The 22081-nt window shown below is 26.2% G+C and overlaps 1 protein-coding gene across 1 annotated transcript; it reads right to left on the bottom strand.

Moving 5' to 3' along the window:
- Positions 1–4007: 4007 nt before the first annotated feature.
- On the bottom strand, positions 4008–19265 carry LOC145846490 (tyrosine-protein kinase CSK-like). The gene is made up of 12 exons (XM_082953252.1): positions 19185–19265; positions 17799–17900; positions 16990–17069; positions 16080–16110; positions 15625–15704; positions 15047–15266; positions 14177–14279; positions 13940–14108; positions 10256–10429; positions 9957–10152; positions 9472–9558; positions 4008–4861 (listed from the first exon to the last, which is right to left on the bottom strand). Exons 1-12 carry the CDS (start codon positions 19197–19199, stop codon positions 4688–4690), a joined length of 1431 nt encoding a protein of 476 aa, XP_082809378.1. The 5' UTR covers positions 19200–19265; the 3' UTR covers positions 4008–4687.
- Positions 19266–22081: the final 2816 nt, after the last annotated feature.

Genomic DNA, 22081 nt, shown 5'->3' with positions numbered 1-22081 from the left:
CTGAGAAAATACATTCTCGTTGTTGTTGAAAAGGTACGGAAAAACGTAGACCATTTTCTAAAACAAACTTTTCATTTTCATTTGGGACGTAGTCAGAAAAATTTAATACTTTAGTTTTACTTGTTGCAAATTTACCAAATCTTTTAACTTTTAAATGAGACAGACTTTTATCATCTTTAATAATGTTATTTTTATTTGTTTTAGTGTTAAGAGCACTCAAGTATTTTAAAAACCTTAGTTTATCGAGAGTTGTAAACCAATTTTCAGTTTCTTCCAAATCTACATAATAATTTGCTTTTATATATTTATTTAAACTTTTAAGTCTATTTATTTCATCTTGCATAAACAACTTTTCTACAGACGGACTACATTTCAGTTTAGATTTTCGTTAGAAAATTAGTTAGAAAAACATATTTATTTAAAAACAGCTGTTACATTTGAAAACTTATTTATCTGATTCTGTAAGTTCTCACGTGAATAACAAGCTTAATCATAAAAGTTATTTTTTGATACAAAAATGATCTATAATTTCCTAAATCAAAAATAAGAATTCTTGATCGGAGCATTGATACCAAAGAGTTAATTTCTTTATTTTTACCAGTTCACATACTCTTTTTAAAACCGACAAAAGACTGTTAGTTTAAACCAGAAATTTATCATCTAAAATTTAGTTGTATGCTAACATTTTTTAAATTTATAAACAAGTATAATAAGTCGTTTTAATTATTTTATTAATGTTCTTCAAATCATGCACACAACTTTGTTTAATGTGCACCGAAATTTTCTTGACCAATAAAAACATTACTAATTAGATATTTTTAATCTTATTCCATTTTTAAAAACACATTTTTTTTAACATACAGTATTGACATTTGTAGTAACAGTTCAAAAAAAAGATTACTACTAAATTTTGCAATAAAGAAAAAAACAAGTATTTTTATTTAGGTAGTTGATAGAAAATTTATCTTTAGAAGTAATTTTCTTTGTAAATATTTTCAAACGTTGAGAAATACGCTTTAAAGTACATCTTGATAATCTAATACAAAGTCGGCAGCGTTTTATAAGTCAGGGACCAATCTTTCTAAAAAAAGCTGCTCGCAGACAGCAACAAAAAAAATATTTTGCAGGCCGCGTTTATTTCAAAATTTTTGTAGTAATCAAGATAAAAAATTGTGTAAAATAAAAATGTGCAGAATAAGCAATATTAGATCACTAGTGATGAGTAATTATTAAGTTAAAAGTCTAATTTTAAGTTTTTATCAATAAAGTTTTTATTTTTACTGTTGTAAAAAGGTATGTTTTGAGCTGAAAAGTAACTCGTATGCAGCAGGTTTTGGCTTTAAGGACCACATTTAGACCGCAGACAGCAGTTTTCCGACACCTGGTCTAATGCTTCACTAATTTAAAAAATTAATTAGTAAATTTTTGAAGTTTGATTTAAAGGTTTGTTTTTTGAGATAAATTTTTTTTTTTTTTTTAATTCTAATTTGTGTAATAAAATTTCAAAATCAAAAACTTGGTGGCAATCATTTGAAATAATAATAAATTTGTTTGATCAATTTATTAGTTGAGAGGTATACTGTACTGACTTTACTATTTGTCCAAATAGTTTGCTAATTTTCGCTTAGAAGACGTCACTAAATCAAAGTTACAACAAAGAATAAAAATTTTCTTAAATAGCAGTAATACATTTGTAGAATAACTTCTTTTTTTGTCCAAAATGGTTTTCACTAACTATAGCTGTTAGATAAATATTTATTCATATGTTTTCTTTTTAAAAGAAGCTAATATACAGTTGTCTAAACAACGCATAAATTTCTTATGGCTACCAAAATTTGTAGACTGATGCTTTTTTACTGAAGCTTCATTAAATATAAAACTTTCAAAACAATGTTTTAATTCATTCGTCAGGACTAAACGCATGGTGTTCTAAGTCCAAGAAACAATAATATTCACAAACGCTAGGATTTACAAAAGTTTAAATTATGTTAAACTGTAGGCACAATCGTTTACTTTTGTAGGTCTGCAAATTTATCAACCACGTTTTTTTTTTATAAATTAAAAAAAAAAAAAATATATATAACTAAAAAATTAATCTCGATTTAAAATATATTAAATGCAGGGTTGCCACAGATCAAACTGAGAAAAATTTCCTGACTTTTTACTAAATTTTTTCTGCCTTTTTTAAGTCAAACTCTTAATTTAAACTTGTTCTACAATACATAATCTAACATTTAAAACTATTTCTAATTTTAATACAACAGTTTTTTGCTGAATCCAATCATCAAACTTCCATTACATTTATTGAACCATCTGTGTATGATTGATGTATTTGCAATAAACAGCTCTACCAGCAAAATACTTGTATTATTACATTATAAACACAGCTTGTCTGAAAAAAAGACACATTTTTTTAGCATTTCCTAACATAAATGTATCTAAGAAAACGAAACGACATAAAGGAAATTTTACAACTAAAGTACATAAAATTTGAAGTATATATCTGCTGTATATAATATTTCCTCTTATCATTTAGTATAAACTTGTTACAAATAAATATACTCTTATTTATTTTAAAAACTTATTCTACAAAAAGTACAAATAAGTAAACTTAATTGTGGCATATACCTCTCTTATAATTTATTTTACAAATTAAAAAAATTATAAAAAGGAAAAGTATACACATTAACTTCTTACATAAAATACTAAACTAACTGCTTAGTTATAAAGAACTCAATTATTTACTAAAACAAAAAACACTTTGATTCTAAAATTATGCTAGATTAACTTTTGTGTACATGTCACAGTTCCACTATGAAAGTGTCCTTGCTACAGATCATCAATACTAAAAAACTTACAAAAAGTGCTTGTTCAAGTCGGGTAGTTGATCAATATGTTAATAGAAAAACTTTGCAGTTATATAATGTATAATTTATATTAGGTTAAGGCATTGGAAATTAAATAATTTTGTAAGTTTATAGGAAAATTTTGCGATTTTTGTCTGACTATAGATTGATTTTCAATTAATTTTTACCATTTGAAGGCTTTGGAATTAAGGAATTTTGTAAATTTAAACTGACAAAACCTGACTTTTTTTAAATTTTTTCAAATTTTCTGTTTTTTTTTTTTTTTTAATTTCCTGAATTTTCCTGACTTATTTTTAAAAACCCCCATTTCTTCCTGACTTTTGTCATTTTTTTAGTTTTTCCTGACCTTGTGGCAACCCTGTAATTGTTTATTTGTTTTTTTCAGTATGCCTCTATCCATGTTGGAAGTACTTATAAAATTCTACTCTGTCTAGTTTAAGATTCTTGCTTCACACTACTATTAAAAAACTCGACTTGTTTTTATAAAAACTTGTTTTATTTTTGGATCTTTATTTTAAATAACTTTTTCTCTAAAAAGTATATATAATCAAAATACTTATTTAATGAAAGATTTGTTTAATAAACAAGTTAATTGATTATTTGCATGTAAACTTTTAGTCCTTTTGAATCATGACCAGATAAAAAAAATATATATACTACTAAAGCTATTTTTACAGTTAAGTTGTTATTTTTTGAAAACAATCTAATAATTACACCTTTATAGAATACACTTACTTATACTATAAACTTTTTTACTATTCTACATTATATTCACACATTTTTAATAACTTAAACAAATCACAATACTTGCTAAATATTTATTCATAAATCAATAACAGACTTCTTAACTTTATTGGTGTCTCTTTGGCCTTAAGCTTAAAATACATAAGTTAACTTGAACAAAATAATTTCATTAGAATTTAACATCGAACACATGTCTACAAAGTTTTACTTGATTTTGTAAAAATCCGTTATTTTTATTTATTAAAGATATAAGAATATTAAACATAAATATAGCTTTTAGTTTAACTATTAAAAAAAGTTTTATTTGCATTATATAAAACAACATTTTCAAAGAGTATTTAAACTAATAATCGTCTTTTCAACTAAAAAAACATTATTTCAATAAAAACATGATCTCAAGGTGAAAAAAGGTTCTATAGTTACAAACATTTTAAAAAATTAACAGAAGTCACTTAAAACATTTAAAACCTTAAATCAAAGGCACAGAAATAAAATTGCACAATATCATTTAACATTGTATTGTTCATACTTTTTTAGAAGAAAGTTTATGGTTAAATCAACAAATAGTTCAAAACATGTTTAGGTTTTTCAAAAGGAATGTGAACTAACAAACTTAATTACTGGTTTAGTGCTCTATCACAACTTATATTAGTAAATAATAATTAGTAAAACTTAAAACATAATTTAATTATCACTAAAAGTATACTGGCTAAAAATCATTCGAAGTACAACTACAAAATGATAAGTAAAAATGATTAGGAAAATCTAAAATATGTTTAAACTTTGTTTTATCTTCAAAAACAAATTAAATAGTTAGATAATTGATCTTTAAATGCTTCTAAAAACATCGCTCATAACTTATTCATCTTATTATATAAAAACAAAACGACTAAATACAGTGAGAAATGCGGAAAAAATTTACAACTTATTCTAGTACAACTGAAGCATTAGTTTTTCTTTTAAATCTCTTTTTTTTTGTAATCCTTCAAGCGTTGCTAGCAAAAAAAACTCTTAAGATGAAAACAGCAATTTTCCAAATATTTTTACAAAGTGAAACGAAACAAGGTAGCAGTGGATTAAGAGGTGATGTCGATGTCGTTGAGCATTTTGCACAACTGGCTGAAAGTGGGCCGTTCCGAGGGCATGATGTCCCAACAGACCCGCATCAGTTGGTACATTGTCCCCGGGCAATCTTCCGGAGCTTCCATGCGGTATCCCTTCATTATTTTCTGCAGAAGGTTCTTCACAGGCTGTTCAGAGTGATGACTTAAATGAAGGTTTGGTGTCAAAAAAGTATGCGATAAAATTTTTAACAGGCGACGTTTTAAATTGTGACAATTCTGTGTTAGTATGAATACATCTTGTATTTTTTATATTAATTTTGTTGTTACTATCATAATATTATTAATTAAACCTTCTGATACTTTTTAATTTTTCTCAATTACAAGTTATTTTTGAGACATGGTCGTTTAAAAGACCATTTATATGGGTGGGTGTCAGAATGATACAGCGACAAAATGACACGGTGCGTCACTTTGGCACGGTGCGTCACTTTGACACGGAGGGTCACTTTGGCACGGCGACAAAATGACACGGTGCGTCACTTTGGCACAGAGGGTCACTTTGGCACGGCGACAAAATGACACGGTGCGTCACTTTGACACAGCGACAAAACGACACGGTGCGTCACTTTGGCACGGAGGGTCATTTTGGCACAGCGACAAAATGACACGGTGCGTCACTTTGGCACAGAGGGTCACTTTGGCACAGCGACAAAACGACACGGTGCGTCACTTTGGCACGGAGGGTCACTTTGGCACAGCGAAAAAACGACACGGTGCGTCACTTTGGCACAGAGGGTCACTTTGGCACAGCGACAAAACGACACGGTGCGTCACTTTGGCACAGAGGTTCATTTTGGCACAGCGACAAAATGACACGGTGCATCACTTTGGCACAGAGGGTCACTTTGGCACAGCGACAAAACGACACGGTCCGTCACTTTGGCACAGCGACAAAATGACACGATACGTCACTTTGACACAGCGACAAAATGACACGGTCTGTTACTATAGCATGGATTAACAAAATTATAAGCAAAACTAAACTTTTTCAGTAATATAACTTTTGATTGTAAAATTTTGATAGTAATTAGTTAAACAAAAAATTTATTATACTTTTTCTAAACTATAGTAGCTTGATACATTTGAAACTATATATGATACAAGGCTTTAAAATTTAAGTCATAGTATAAAAACAAAAATATTCTTAAGTTTATTTTTTACGTTTCACGACTTTTCATTTTTATGTAATGAATAAAATTTAGTACTTTTTGTTAAACGTTTAATTAATTATTATCAGGAATCGTTATAAAAAATAACTAAGATTTAATTTAATACAGACTTATTTCGTTGTAAGAATAAGTCATGCGTGTTTTAACTCTAGTTTTTAAAAATACAGAGTTTAGCTGCTTTTGTAGTAACTAGCCAGTTATATTAAATATGTTTAATATTTTAACCTAGTATTTGTTTAAGTATACAAGTTTTTTTATTACTGTTTTTTAAACGACAAAAGGTTATCGCTCGAAAAGTTATACCAAAGAACATTTCAGTTATCGAGTCGTAAATCACATGCTTTAACAATCTATTACAAGCAGTTAAAAATAAATTTTTTTAATGTTAAGTCCTAAATTTCCAAAAACATACGAAAAAATATTCAACTAAAGTTAATAAGTTAGGATGTTTACTTAAAACTCTATATTGAAAATGTATAATAAACTTGTTTAAAAGCAAATAATTAAAATAAACGGTCCTGGAGCCTAAATTTATGAAAAATTTAGAAATAGTATTAGGAATAGTTAAGAGAAAATTAAGAGTCTGATGCAACTATTCATGCGCATTTATATATTCATCACTTTTAAGAAAATTAAGCACTAGAGGTTATACAACTTGAGTCCTAATAAATCAAATTTAGTTATTCTTTAAAATAGTGTATTAAATGTTAAGTTTATCGTCAATTTAGTTAATTCTATTAAAGTTAATACTATAAGTCTTTTTTATTTTTACAAAATTTTGTAGCCTAAAATATAAATATTTAAACTTAGATTATGACAGATATTATAGTAATTTTTGAATATAAGGAATTAAATAGCATTTATACTATTAGTTTTAGTATTATATTACTAAGAAAAATTGTACTTTGTTAAAGCAAGTCTATAATAGTCTATATTACAAGTGTGTAATAGTGATTTATTGAGTTTTTTTTAAAGAAGTGCTTGATGTAGGTAATGTTTTGCTAAAAAAAATAATTTATTTGCGGTTATTTGTACTTATACTTTTATCTATGCATTTAAAGTGCTTAGGTGCACAGTTTTATTTGCGAAAGAGCATTATACTTCTACTTCTAAGTGCACGATATATGTTGCAACTAACAAAAGTCGCATAGAGGCGCAAAATTTTGATCTTTTAAGTCAAGTGCACAATGATTTTTTGAAGATATTGCTACTAACGTAAATCGTCAGGGAACGCAGTATTTTAGTTCGAAATTGCAACGTATTAAGTCGCCAAAAGAGCGCAAGTATTACTTTTTTTAAGCATAAAAACGTAAAATAAGAACCGCAATAGAATTTAGAATTACAACAGCAGAAAAGTTGTTTTCGATAACGTCTGAGTTTTAGTTTAAAAAACGAATTTTCCTCTGTGTTTACACCTACTATTTTATTGTTTTGATGTGATGAATGATTGATCTAAAATGTAGATTGTATGTTTTAAATCAGAATGTTGCTGAAGTTTAAAAAATATGTTTATATGAGTTTTTATCTTTCTAGTCGTAAAATGGCAAGTAATTTTTTAATTTTATTACTCGTTTCAAGTTATACTACAAAACTGTGTTTAAGTTTTTCCATTCGAATTAAATCAAAAATAAATTCCTTTTAACTTTGGCAGTCGTATTTTGTTAAAAAAGTTGCTGCTTTTGCATTTTTGTGAACGTTGTATGATACAAATAATTTTTAGTCGTTTATTAAGCACAGCTTTTAAGCACACCTTACACCTTGCTACTGCTTAAAAGTGAGTATGTTGTTTATAAGTACGACAAAAGACAATAGCAGGTATAAACATTACGTGTATCACTTTATTTCATGAAGTCACAATTAAAAATTCCTGCAGTCTTTGTTTTCAAAGTTAATCAATGTGATTGTTGCTGATTCTACAAAACCGGTTAGAAGACAGGAAACCGTAAAGTTTCCTAGAAAAACAAGATCGTTGTCCATACCAATGAAAATTGAAGTTTCACAACAAATCGTTCCCTACCTTATTAACCACCGTGTCATTTTGTTGCTGTGCTAAAATGACCCTACGTGTCATTTTGTCGCTGCGCCAAAGTGACCCTCCGTGTCAAAGTGACGCTCCTTGTCGTTTTGTCGCTGTGCCAAAGTGACCCTCCGTGCCAAAGTGACGCACCGTGTCCTTTTGTCGCTGTGCCAAAGTGACCCTCCGTGCCAAAGTGACGCACCGTGTCATTTTGTCGCTGTGCCGAATTGACCCTCCGTGCCAAAGTGACGAACCGTGTCGTTTTGTCGCTGTGCCAAAGTGACCCTCCGTGCCAAAGTGACGCATCGTGTCATTTTGTCGCTGTGCCGAAGTGTCCCTCCGTGCCAAAGTGACGCACTGTGTCGTTTTGTCGCTGTGCCAAAGTGACACTCCGTGCCAAAGTGACGCATCGTGTCGTTTTGTCGCTGTGTCAAAGTGACCCTCCGTGCCAAAGTGACGCACTGTGTCGTTTTGTCGCTGTGTCAAAGTGACGCACCGTGCCAAAGTGACGCACCGTGTCATTTTGCCGCTGTGCCAAAGTGACCCTCTGTGCCAAAGTGACGCACCGTGCCAGAGTGACTCACCGTGTCATTTTGTCGCTGTGCCAAAGTGACGCACCGTGTCATTTTGTCGCCGTGCCAAAGTGACCCTCCGTGCCAAACTGACGCACCGTGTCTTTTTGTCGCTGTGCCAAAGTGACGCACCGTGTCTATTTGACGACCGTGTCATTTTGTCGCTGTGTCATTCTGACCCGCTTCCATTTATATTGTTATGTATATACTGACCTTGCCAAATGTTTTTTGAATTTTTTTTTCCACATTTTCTAAATTTAATCTAAGTCTTTAAAAGTATAAGTTTTTTGTTTTTTTTTTCAATTTTAGTATAAAACTAAATAAAAGGTGAAAAAATGTTTTAATAGTATAAAAATATTATAAAAATAGTATAAAAGCTACAATAATGCTACTTTAAAAGTATTTTAACATATATAAAATTCTAAAAGATACAAAAAAAACCTCTTTTGTATATGACAATTTTTTGTATTTAATCAAAATTTCATTATTTATTTATAATCTAACAAAGTTGTTTAAAATTTCAGGATATTAAGTGATTTTTGTGTAGAATTTCAGCTTTTTCCAGATTATATTCACAAATTCTCAAATTTGAGACTTTTCCAGGATTCTAGGTTTATCTAGCAATCCTAATACTGAGCATTTTTTAATTCTTTCAAATATAATTTCATTAAATTAAACATTTAAGGGTATGAAAATAACTTTTTACCATTCAATAGAAATTAATAGTTAAGTTATTAGTGAATCAAAGTTATCCTAAGTTATATGTATGAATAAGATTAAATTTTGGTTTGATTTTAAAAAGAATTAAACTTTCTAATTTGATATATTAAAATAAAATATAAACAATGAACTTCACCGCTATATTAAAATAAAATAAAAATGAATAATTGTTATTTTATTTTACTGAGTATATTGAAGTTAAATAAGTGTCTTAAAGTTTTAAAAAACACAGCAAAAACATTTAAAAACAAAACTTACAACTTTGGGGTATGGAACCCTCCCAAAACTCCACATTTCCCATAAGGTTATCCCAAAACTCCAAACATCAGACTTGTTGGAAAATTTCTGAAAGTTAATGTTTATATCAATAACCTACAATAGAAACTAAAAGTAAAATAGATATATTTTTGATTAAAACCAATAAAATATTGTGTAAGTACAAACATAATTATATAAAGCTTAAAATACCAAAAACAAGTAAAAACAAAATCCAAAGTTTCAAATTTTTATTTAATGTTAATAAAATAATAAAAAAACATCGCTATGAAATTCTTAAGTAATTGGGAATTTTACATGAATTAATATTATAACTTTATAAAGACGCTCAACTAAAATTTTTAAAGAACATTTTATAAATAAATGTATAAACAAAATATAACTTACAATTACCAAAAATAAGCCTTGACTGTAATATCTTTTCTATCAAACTAATTTAAAACATTACATTTTAACAAAAAACCAACAGATTTTTTTAAAGCCTCAGGTGCGGTCCACTTGACAGGAAATTTGCCTCCTTCCTGATTAAAACTGGCTTCTCGGGCGAGTCCGAAGTCGGAAACTTTCGCAACGTACTCATCATTTATCAGGATGTTGCGCGCCGCCAAGTCTCTGTGCACAAGCTTCATCTGCTCCAAGTATTCCATGCCGGATGCGATACCCCTGTTTCATTGAAGCTATTAGAAATCACGGTAGACATTTTTTGGTTTAATCACTTTAATAATTATTTATTAACAATCTAACATCAATTAAAGTTTTAACCAACTTTGCAAATGATAAGAGGTCTTGTTGTCTCACAACGGACCTACCCCGGCTCCTGAGGTACTCAAGCAAAGCACCCCTGGTCATAAACTCCAAAACAACGTAAATAGGGTCGTTGGTGTTTGGCGAGGGTAGGACTACTCCTAATAATCTTATTAGGTTTTGGTGGTCGAGGGACCTGAAAATATATTTGATAAAGTTTATTGATACAGCCTGTTAGAAAACGTTTTATTTACTACTTAAATTATTTAAAGTATTTCGCAACTGATTAAAAGATGAGTTTGAAAACAAAATATAACTTCAATAACAATTACTATCTGAAGTAAATCTAACTCTTATTTAAACATGCAACTACAACTAGATATAAAATAGTACATGTAATATTATAAAACTAAGTGCAAGCTTATAATGCAATTTTGTTTGTTATGTTGTAATCATTATGTGGAAGTTTTTGCAAGTAAAAAATTTTATGTCGTAAAAACTTTACAAAGTATCGGGTAAGTAATTTAAAACTAACTATAATACATACTAATACTATTGAAAAACTACTTGAACTAATAAAAAAATAATAGTTTGCTTTAATTTCCGCAAAATTGCATCATTTATAAATCCAGTTTACAGTTTTAAATTTTACACAGTTAATTAGACTTTTTTTGCAAAATAATCCATAAATTTATCTTTTTTTTTTAACAATATATGCTTTTCTACAAAAAAGACAAAAATTTATTCTATTGTGTCAAACCCAAGTCATCATAAAAAAACTATAAAAATAAGTTCAAAATTTCCATAGTAATATATAGGCAACTAGCTTCTTTAATAATTTGTTTATAAATTATTCAATTAAATTCAATAAATGACTGTGTCTCATAATAAAATAATGTCTAGCTATAAACAAGTAAATTGCATTATTAAAACTGATTAAAAAATATTATAAATAGAAGACATGTGAAAAGCAGGATACAAAAAATTTTACAAAAAAAAAATTATAAAACAAACAAAACAAAAAGAAAAATTTATAGTTTATCTAAGTAACTACAGTTTTTGATACCTTTTAAATTAAAAACAATGTTTGTTTGTGCAATAATACACAAAAAAAACACCTATTTTACTTATATAGTCTTCTGAGTCTTATTTCACACAATTTAGACTTAGGCCTACTTATATATTTATAGGAGTACTTAGAAAACTTTAAATGATTCTGATAAAAGCTTACTTTAGATAAAACATGTGTAAACTCTTAAATAATGCTAAACATTATATTGAAGCTACAAGGAAATGACTTATATTACGTCACTCAAAATTTTTGCTTAGAAAGGGTTGATTTTTTTCTAAATAACTTAAAGTTGTCAACTTTATCAATTATATTTAAATACTTGTTTAGTAATGAGTAAAAACGAATTTGACAATAGCAATATAATACCAAAATAGTTATTTTACAAAAAAATACATTACCAACGTAAAATATACAATGAGATATAAAATTAAATAGTAAGTTTCGATAAATTCACTTTTCAAAAGTTTAAAGAAATCGGATTTTGTAAATAAACTACTTTAATTTTCAAAGGACTAATTGACAAAACTTTCTAACGCTTGTTTTTTCTGTTGCTTAACAAAGATTTTAAGAGTTTTGCTAATAGCAGGCTAATTTGGTTGATACTGCTTTTAAAATGTCAATACTCTTTTAATCGATAATCTAAAATCTTAAAATTATTTACTTTAGAAAATGAAATCTTTAACTATTTGACCTTACAAAGAGATAAACAGCTATTATAGCTATAATCATTAGCTTAGCTACGTACTGTTTTTAAATACAACCACCAGCTAAGATTTAAAATTAAGAAAAAATAATTTCCCTGAAAAAAGGCTAATGTGTTATTTTGTATAATACCTATCCTGATGCTATACTTCTAGACAATATTTCTATACAATTCTTTAATTTAATCAATACTTAATTACTGCATAGTTTCACGAAAATCAAGAAAATAACTATTCGTATTGGTAGTAAAACATGAAAAAACATCATATACCAATTAACTTAATTGTTTGAATATTATGTTACTATTTTAAGTCGTGTTTTAAACAGGATCCCTTAAACATGTAACTTTTTTTATACTTTAAAACAAAACTTTACTATTAGCTTTTACTATTTATTCTCACGTTTTTTTTTATACAAACTGTTTTTGCTTGTAAATGAGAATAAAATCTTTAAATTTAATTAGTTTACAAACGGATTTTTTTTGTTGAATATGTTATTAATCCAATATAAAAAAATATGATGAAAAGTACAAATTGCAAATAAATCTAACTTTTTAATACAACTGAACAATTTTTTTTATTATTGTTTCAAATTAATTTCGTGAGTAAAATATCTAATAAATATTTACAGCTTGATATAAATTTATATGAATTGTTCTTTTATTTTGTGTTTGTATAGTTGGTAAAAGGATTTAAAAAACTTACAAAATACGTTAAAATGTAAACAGCAATAAACTTAAGTAAATCATTAAATAAGCTTAGACTTAAGGTACATAATAACGTCTGCTAAAGCTGACTAACAAAAGTAAACTTTAACTAGGTAGAAGTAAAAAACATTAAATACTATGTGAATTTGTTTTTTAATTTTATTTTTTAATGAAACTTTGTTTGTTCTTTTCAAAATAAGCTTGTATGTAGGGCGAGTAAAATTCGATCGGTTTAAAAAACTGACAGTTAATATGATACATTTAAATAATTCTCAGTATACATAATTTATAACCATTTAGGTACAAAACATCACTACTTGTTATATTTTAGATTTTTATCTATGCCTCCATAAAAAAAATACAATGCTACACATACAACTCAAAAAACATAAATGAAAAAATAGTCAGCATACAACAGCTCAATAGTTTTATTTGCTTAGGAACCACAAAACATTTACTAGAATTAAAAATTATTAATGTATACTAAAACATGAAAACCAAAGTAATATATTTAGTCAAATACTTAGTTGTGCTTAACTATGATAGTTATAAGAAAAATTTTAAATTAGTTTTTAGTGAGTATATTGTGTAAATAATTACTTTCAATACACTGTGTTAAATACATCTTGAACGTAGTAAAAACTCTTTATACCTAAATTTTCTATAAAAAAATTGTGAAATTAAATCATACAAACTATTTCTAAATTAAAAAAGTGATTATGATAAACATCTTTTTTTTATGTCAAAAGTATTTAAAACTTTAATTAGTAACGTGTTTACTTTTAAGTAAAAAATATATACAAATACAAATAAAATCTACAAGTAAATATTACTATTGATAAAAATTTCACCCCTCTACCTATCAGTAAAACTAAATAAATATTTTTTTAATTTTCAAACTCACTTACTTTTTGACTAAAAATAACTAAAGACTTTAACTTAGCATCAATAACATGATCCGAGCAAATCCTGAATTTACTAACCATTTAGAAAACATGCTTTAAGAAATTTATAGGGAAATTAAACTATTTATAGCTTGCTTAAACAAAAAATAAAAACAAAACAATAAATTTGTACAATAGTTATTATTACACAGAACTAGTACAAAGCTTGAGTTGAGTATATCTAGTAAAAAAAGTAAAACTAGGTTAAACAGTTTTCACATAACTTAAAATATTTCATTCAAAATTTACACATTAATAAAAATAAACATTATGAAAACTAACGTCATAACAGATGCTTCAGCTAAGAAAGCTTGTGCTGCTTTATCAGTGTCTTTTAAGGATTTTATGGCGACTTTTTTGTTTTGATATTCCCCTTGGTAAACATCTCCAAAATCTCCTTTTCCTATACGATCTTTAAGTATAAGTTCCTCTCTTTTAATCGTCCATCCAGCTACAAAAGCAATGTAAAACTTAAGAATATAGTAATCATAGTTATTATTGCAAAACTAAATTATCAACCTTTATGGAAGTCTTCAGTGTTGACACTGTAGTCAAGGTTTCCTATTTTTTTAAGAGGTTTGCTCAGTTTGCAGACGAGGCCATCAGCATCTTTCTTGTAGTACTAAAATAAAATCATTATAAAAATAAAACTCTAATTTATAATTTTTTAGTGATGATTGTTATTTCAAGACCATTTGCTTCATACCTAAATTAGTTGTAAGTTGATTTAAATTAGTACATTAAGTATCATCAAAAAATTTATCAGTTTAACATATATACTCTCAAATCAACATCTGAGAAACTATCAATAACCCCTTATTAATGCACGCAAAACAAGAAGGTAAATCATTTGGTGCAAAAATAAAATATTTTTTATAATAATAAAATGTTTATTTAAGTTAAGCTGAGAAAACTGCAGAAAACTAATACAGGAATAGTTTTAATTTAGTACTAAACGTAAATTATAATTAAATAATAGTTAGAGTTTTTTATCACTATTTCTGTAAAAATCCATAACATATTTAGTAGTTCTTTTGATCATTACAGCTTCGTTAAGATAAAAAAAACAAATTTATTTTATTAAATTTAGTTTTAACTACTTTATACTCTTGTAAATTACGCAGGTAAGTTTAATTACTTCTAAAAAAGTAGAGTCATTGTTTAGGTTTTATATAAGATAAATAACTAAATATGATTACAATAAATGATTTTTTTACAAACATTCTCTTTTTGCTGATAGCTCGAATGTTTTAACAATAAATATTAAAAATAAAAACGATAAAAAATTAAATCCGTCAAATAACACACATATTTAATTTTAAACAAGCTTTTATTAATTTTTAATTATTAATTGTTAAGTTCATTTCTTTTGTACTTTAGTAAACTAACATCAACGAGTTTGGAAAGATTTTCAAAATACTCTTCCTCGTCGATAGTCAGCTTGTTATGTCGAAAAAGTACTCTGTAGTGTTCGACTTTTTCGTCATAACACACGCACATGGTGTAATCACCAGGGTAGTTGGTGCTCTCTCTGACGAGAAACAGCCCGTCTTCCCGAGGCCTCAGTATCTCTTCAGCCCTTTGTCGAGGAATTTTACCATGAAACCATCTGTGCAAACACAGTTAAATTAACACAAAAATATTTTGTATCACCAATGAACCATATTATAAAATAAAGATAAAATTTTAGATACTCCAAACTGCGTAAGTATTTGCTAGTCAAATATATTAACTTTATAGTTTTATTTGTTTTGTTTACAGAGATTGTGTTATTTAATAAGCTGTAATCAAAAATGATACTTATTTAGGAAACTTTTAAGTCGTAATAAAACAAAACCTTAATAAACCAAAGTTACACTTATTTCTGTATATAGCAAAACTTTCTTATAAGTACTTGAAACATTTATTTACACATAGGTAAGTCGAATTGAAAACTTATTTAATTAATAAAAACTAATGCAACTTACGGCATAGCATGTAGTTTTACAGCTTGATGGCCATGAATGGGAGTTGGAGACTTTTTATTTTGTATTGCTGATGTGTTATTCTGTACAAAACTTTCAATTTGACAAAACTTAGATTTTATTTTAAGTTTAAATTCTTTTTACTAGCCTTATTAAAGATTATTTTTCTATGAAATTATTAAAACGATAAAATTCATTACTAAACTATATTTAGTCTTAACAAAGTTTTTTTTTTATAAAAAGTTATAATTTTCTAAATTTTCTTTTAATGATGTCAAATACTTAACTTTAAGGATACTTAAGATTTAATTAAAACATATATTAGAAGTTTGTGGTCAAAGTAGATGAATATTTTAAGTGATTAATCAATGATAACATGTCTACTTAACATTTTATTGCTTTATTAGACATAAAACATCAAAAAAAAATAATCAATTATTACAAAACAACTAACTTACCAATACATTTGATGGTGGTTTAGCTGGAAACCTAAATCAATATATAATGTAGACTTCTAAACAATATTTGACTTTTCAAGTACATATCTACTTCTTAAACAATTATTTAAGACATAAACCAAATTTAGAAAATTAAAATAATTCTTTTTTATGACAATGTGTTTTTTAATGCTATTTTATAGTTTATAACAACACAGTGATAATTCACAGTGTTTCTTTAAATAATAATTACAAAAAATTTCTCGGTTAAAAGACTGGGCCAATACATTTAAAAAATATATATATTCAAAATTTTGGGTATATAACGTAATAAAACTCAAAAATAACTTGCAAAATGTTGGCGTTTAAATAAATATATGATTTTAAATTATAATAAGCTTATAACTACTATTTGAAAAAGTTCTTAAAATCCATTAAATAAAAACTATATTCACAAGAAAAGAACACATGTTAAGAAATACAGATTTATGAATTCAAAATAGTAAAAAATTTACTTCAGGTACTAAATACATTGATTCTTGTACTTTCATTTCTAGTAAAAAACCATTGTGTTAAAAAGGTAGTCTTACTAGACTTTGGAGCTTCACGATACAAGTATAATACAATGTAACAGATAAGGCAAAATTGCATTGCTATGCGTCAAACAATACAAACGTCACAATTAGAAAAATTGTATATAATTACGCAAACGATTATGACGGATGCTTTAATAAATGATTCCTAAAAAACACGAGCTACGAAATCTTTTATGATAAGTTGACATAAAAAAACTAAACAATATCTAAGCAATTTTAAAAAAAACAAACACTAATTTTTAAAAGATTTTACTTATATTTTAATATGTCTAAAATCATAACTATTGCTGAACTTTTTTCTAATTAATAAAACTAATTTAAAAATGAAAACTTACGGCACAATATAATTTGCTGGAACCATTCCAATACTGCCTTCTAAACTTTTAGCTTTGTACCAATTTGGATCTTGAGTCACCTAAAACAAACAATTTTCTTATACTTTATCTTTTAACAAAAGTAAAATTACTTTACACAAAGCCGATATACAGTAATCGTTTATAATATAAATTGACTGAAAGTGTTCTGTCAAATCTGATTTTATTTTATGATTTTGAAAGCAAAGCTTTCCTGCACCATTTAAGTTTAAATTTACAATTGAAATAAAAAAAGGTAGAATTCATAGTTTGAAATTGCAGAAATATACTCAACTTTAAACAATAATAATTATATAATTAAATGTATTTTTATTTTATTGCAACCTGTAGTGTATTTTTTATACAAAATTCTTTAAAGAGCTTGTCATAAGACTTTTTTATAGTTCTAGAATTTGTACAACATAAATAGATTTATTACCTAATTGAAATTTAAAAAATTTCAAACCTTTTGTTTTCTTTTTTTAAATATAACCTCACACAAATATTTTGTATAAATACATAAATGATTTGTATTTTTCCACAACTTAGTTTACTATATCAGCAGCTTTATGTGAAGGTAACAATAAATTTAGTTTTACACTATATCAAATTTAAATTATAAGTTCAAACTATTTTCTTTGCTATTTCGATTGTATAATACTATTTATTGTTCATAACAATACCAAATTAAAAAGAATTTTTGGTGCTTAAAAATAGAAATTAAATTATACCAGTAAACTATTAATTTTCGCCGCCCTTATCTTATTGAAACAATGCTAAAAAAAACTTACTTTAATAATTTCTAAAGTTTCATTCTTTTTAAAGCTTAAGTCTCCCCTGTTGCTAGCTGAAAAATCGTACATACACTTGCACTTTGTACCAGGTGGCATAGTCTTAAAATAAAAAAAGTTTTTTTTTTGATTATACAAACAACTACCATAAGAGTTATTTTTATCATAAAGAATGGAAGAAAAGTATTTAAGATTGGTTTGTTGAGTAAATACATTTTATAAAAAACCAAAGCAAGAAACTAACATTTTATTTACTATTACTACTATTATGTAAAAAATATAAAATGTGTCAATAATTAAAAATTAAAAAAAATTAACAAAAACAAGTACATGTAGTAGTTTATAAAAAAAATTTTACTGATAATAAACTTGACTTTCAAAGTTAATTAGTTGTAAAATTTGTTATTAAGCATGTTTTTATATTTTTTGAAAACCACATGACAACTTTAACAACTAATTTTAGATATTTTACATAACAGTTCTTTCTTAATTAAATTTAAAAAATAATTAAACAATTTATGTCTTTTTTTAACAAACAGCTATTTTTTAAGCTAAAACCTTATAAGTAGTGATAGCCACAAGGTTAAGATTTGATACTATAAAACAAACAAAAACTGAGTTAGAATTTAACGTATCAAAAAATGTAAAAACTTCAACTAATTTGTGAAAAACTGACTTAAAACAATAATTACTAAAATTTAAAATAGTCTAATCAGCCTTTACTTCTTGAAAAATTATTTTAAAAAATAATCTGACTGAGCAAACCAATTTTTTCTAAGGTTTGAAACTAGTCTGAGTAAGTACGATTAGCCTCACATGTGCAACCCTGAATATGAAATTAACATTTAGAGCTTAAATCATTGTTTATTTATAAAACTATAACTATGTTGTTACTCTTACAACAAGTGAAAGTTAACTTTTAAAATAGTAGTAAAATGTCTGTTGTAAAACAACAAAACACTTAAAAAAAGCAATTTTAAAATAAAAACCACATACAATTTTAAACAAATGATAAATTTGGAGATTGTTTTAAAACTACCAAAAAACTATTATTGGTATTCAAACAAATTATTAACACAGGATTTATTTATTTTTATAAATACTAATTTCAAGTAGAAATAAATTTTATTAAACTCTCTGTGTTAAACTATGTTCAAAACATTATAAGAAACATATAAGTACAAAAAATTGTGACAGATAATATAAATAATAATTACACTAAGTTTTAGACTTATTGAAAAGAAATATGAACATGTAACTTAAAATTTTGATATTTTAAACAGTATGTTTGTAAAAGTATTGCTCTGTTGTAAGGTTAAAAAAATTTCAAATAACTATACAAGTAACTATACTTAAATACTTAGATACAGAAATACTATAACTTACACCAGTCTTGGACATTTTCACTTTTTTTTTTAGCTTGATAAAATAGTTTCTGTAAAAAAAATGCTGACTAAGTTCTATACAATTTACATATATCTGTTTAAGGTATTAAACTTATTTGTTATATTAAAATTATGATTTTAAATAAACTGGTGTTAGTTCAAGCTACTTAATATTTTATATCAAATATGCTTTGTTACAAACTCAAATTTTACTAAAATATTTTATATTTATAACTTAAACTAGACCTAACAATAAAATAAATACAAGTTTTACAGCTAATATTTAAAGGCAAAACTGTAATGAGCAAATTTAGAAAAACAAAAGGTTGATCATTTAAAACTAGAATATCACCTCAATCTATGACATTGCTTTATATAAGTTTGTTTTCTATCTTTATGTTTTTAATAAATAAGGTTAAACAAAAAGATGAAGTTTTTTTTTTCCTTCAACTGAAAACTTCAATTTCAAAATATGATTTAAAACATAATTTAAAACATAAAACATACTTACGTTGTAAGTCAACAACATTTTTTAATCACTGAAATATTAACCTTTACATTATATAAAGATTTTTTTGTGTAAAGTAAACTCTATATTTAAACCTTTAACATTGAAATTTTATGAGATTATAAAACAAATTTATTAAGTAGCAAGCATTTAAGAACTTGTAATTTTAGAGTTTTAAATCTTTTTGTGAGTTTAAAGTATTTTATAACTTACATTTTAAATATGGGGTCTAATTACTACAAATTAAATTTTCTTTTTTTTTTTGTTAAAAGTTTGACTTTAAATTTTCATTTACCCGTTGATAAATCACTGTTTTTTATTAGTTAATTTTCTACATTATGTTATCTGCTTTTACTGTTTTTTTTAATTTAAAGTAATTTTTGAGATGAAGCAATAACAGTTCAACAGTTTAATAGGTTTTTATGGAAGGCCAATTTTAAAGAAATATAGCTTACACAGCAATAATATTCATAAACTAAGTAAAAATAATTCATTAAAAACTTCAGATTACTAATCAATTTTAATAAAATATACGTAGTTTTATGTTACAACTATTTTTAGAACCACAATATTAATACAGTTATTTGAGATTTAATGTAATTTCTTTTAAATTGTATCCAAAACTTTTATTCAAAACATCTAATTGGTTTCCTACTTAAATCAAAATTATTAATAGTAATGATTTAACAATGTGATAAAAAACTTAAAAGAAATTTTTTCTTTTGTGATTAAAAGAAGTTTTCTTCAAAAATGATTTAAATTTCTAGTTTATAATTTGTTAAAGAGTCTACTATTTAACTTTTAAACTTCCTTCACAGCCTATGTTTATGAAAATATTGAAAAAAAGTAACAAAATAAGAAAGCTGGAAAATGACTAAAGTCAACCAATTTTGAATACATGTAAATATCATTGTAATAAAAAAAACGTAACATCTACTAAAAACATAACATAAAAAATTTAAAGTCTTAAAAAATAGCATGAGCTTTCAAAATAAAGATTTAAATTAGCCAAAAATTGGCTTGTGTCTGCCTGAGTACGTGGGAAACCTAAGAGATCCAAAATCTACTTTTGAATTCCACTAATATCTTTTTATATAGCTTACAATTTATCACTTAAATTTTGTGAAAAATCTTTTGACTTTTGGTTCAATCACTAAATGTTTTGTGATCAAACACGAAAAGTTTTGAATCACTAAATGACCCAAAATATATTTAGGTACTAAAAAAAAATTAATGACCCTTGTAAACACAACTGGTACTGCTTGTTTAATGTGAACAATGGACAATCAATTCACAGCCATTAAACCATCATGTAAAGCAAAACAACTTCTAGTGAACAAAAAGTATGCCTTAAAAATAAGCACTTGTAAATATTATTTAAAATATTTTCCTTGTGAAAATAAAGAGATAAAAGAAAAAGGATGGACAATGTATTGCATGCTGGCTGTATCTGACTTGCAACATATTTTTTAGGTTCAAAACAACTGTGAATACCAACTAAACATAAAATATTATTACTAGAAAAATTGTCAGATTGCCACTCTTTGAGGCAAAAAGTCAGCCTGAGTGACCAAAAACTAGAATAAGTTAGCATCAGTCGCCTTGGCATCAGTTGGCCTGAGTTTATAAGAATATTTTTTTAAATAATTAACATGAATCAAAAACTGGTAAAATTACTGCAAATCAAGATTATATACCTAAAATTACAAAAATAATAACAAAAGGACTTTAAAATAACAAATTATGAAAAATTTAATAAAATAACTAGCTCAAGATTTAGGAAAACATCTTAACTAGCCATAGTTTTGAAAAACATATTTCATGAATGCCCTAGTCAGCCTGAGTTTTTGAAAAATTCAAACTAGCCTGAGTTAACCTGTGTAGCCTGAGTGTTTTGGCAAATCTGAATGATGTAATTCTAAGATTTTTTATAAATGATTTAACTTAATTCAGGATTTAGCAAGCATTTAGTGGCAATGTGCTAAATTTTGTAAATGAAGTTGTTAGCAAACCTCAGTTGTAATTTTAGCTTTTACTCGTCATAACAGACCCAAAATATCTAGTATAAGTATAAAAATTATTTTGAAATGTACTAAGACCTTTTTTTGCTCTTTGTTTTGAACTTCAGAATATCTAACTTTTACCTTACATAGGCCGCATCCCATTTAAAATAAAAACATGCTTGCAGACTGCACTTTTATCCATTGCTAGCTGCAGTTTACTGACCCCTGACTAAAACAGATGTTAAGAATAATGTAAAAAGTATAATAATATGGCATAGTTATTACTTTTCAAATAAAGCATACTAACAGTAACACTTAGTTTTTAATAAGTACTAATATATACTTAATGAATTTAATTAAATTTATTTTAATTATATTGTGATTAAC

This window comes from Thalia democratica, chromosome 1 (assembly GCF_965202585.1).
Source record: "Thalia democratica chromosome 1, ktThaDemo2.hap1.1, whole genome shotgun sequence".
In the NCBI taxonomy this organism is placed as follows: Eukaryota; Metazoa; Chordata; class Thaliacea; order Salpida; family Salpidae; genus Thalia; species Thalia democratica.
This window is presented reverse-complemented; position numbering and strand designations above follow the sequence as displayed.

Bases quoted from the DNA above. Each gene is read 5' to 3' on its own strand.
- LOC145846490 (XM_082953252.1), bottom strand. The intron at 14,280-15,046 runs GTTAGTTTACTA...ATTTTATTTTAG, and splicing joins ATCTTTCCAAACTCGTTGAT to TACTACAAGAAAGATGCTGA. The intron at 9,559-9,956 runs GTTGGTTTTTTG...ATTAACTTTCAG, and splicing joins CTGAGGCTTTAAAAAAATCT to AAATTTTCCAACAAGTCTGA.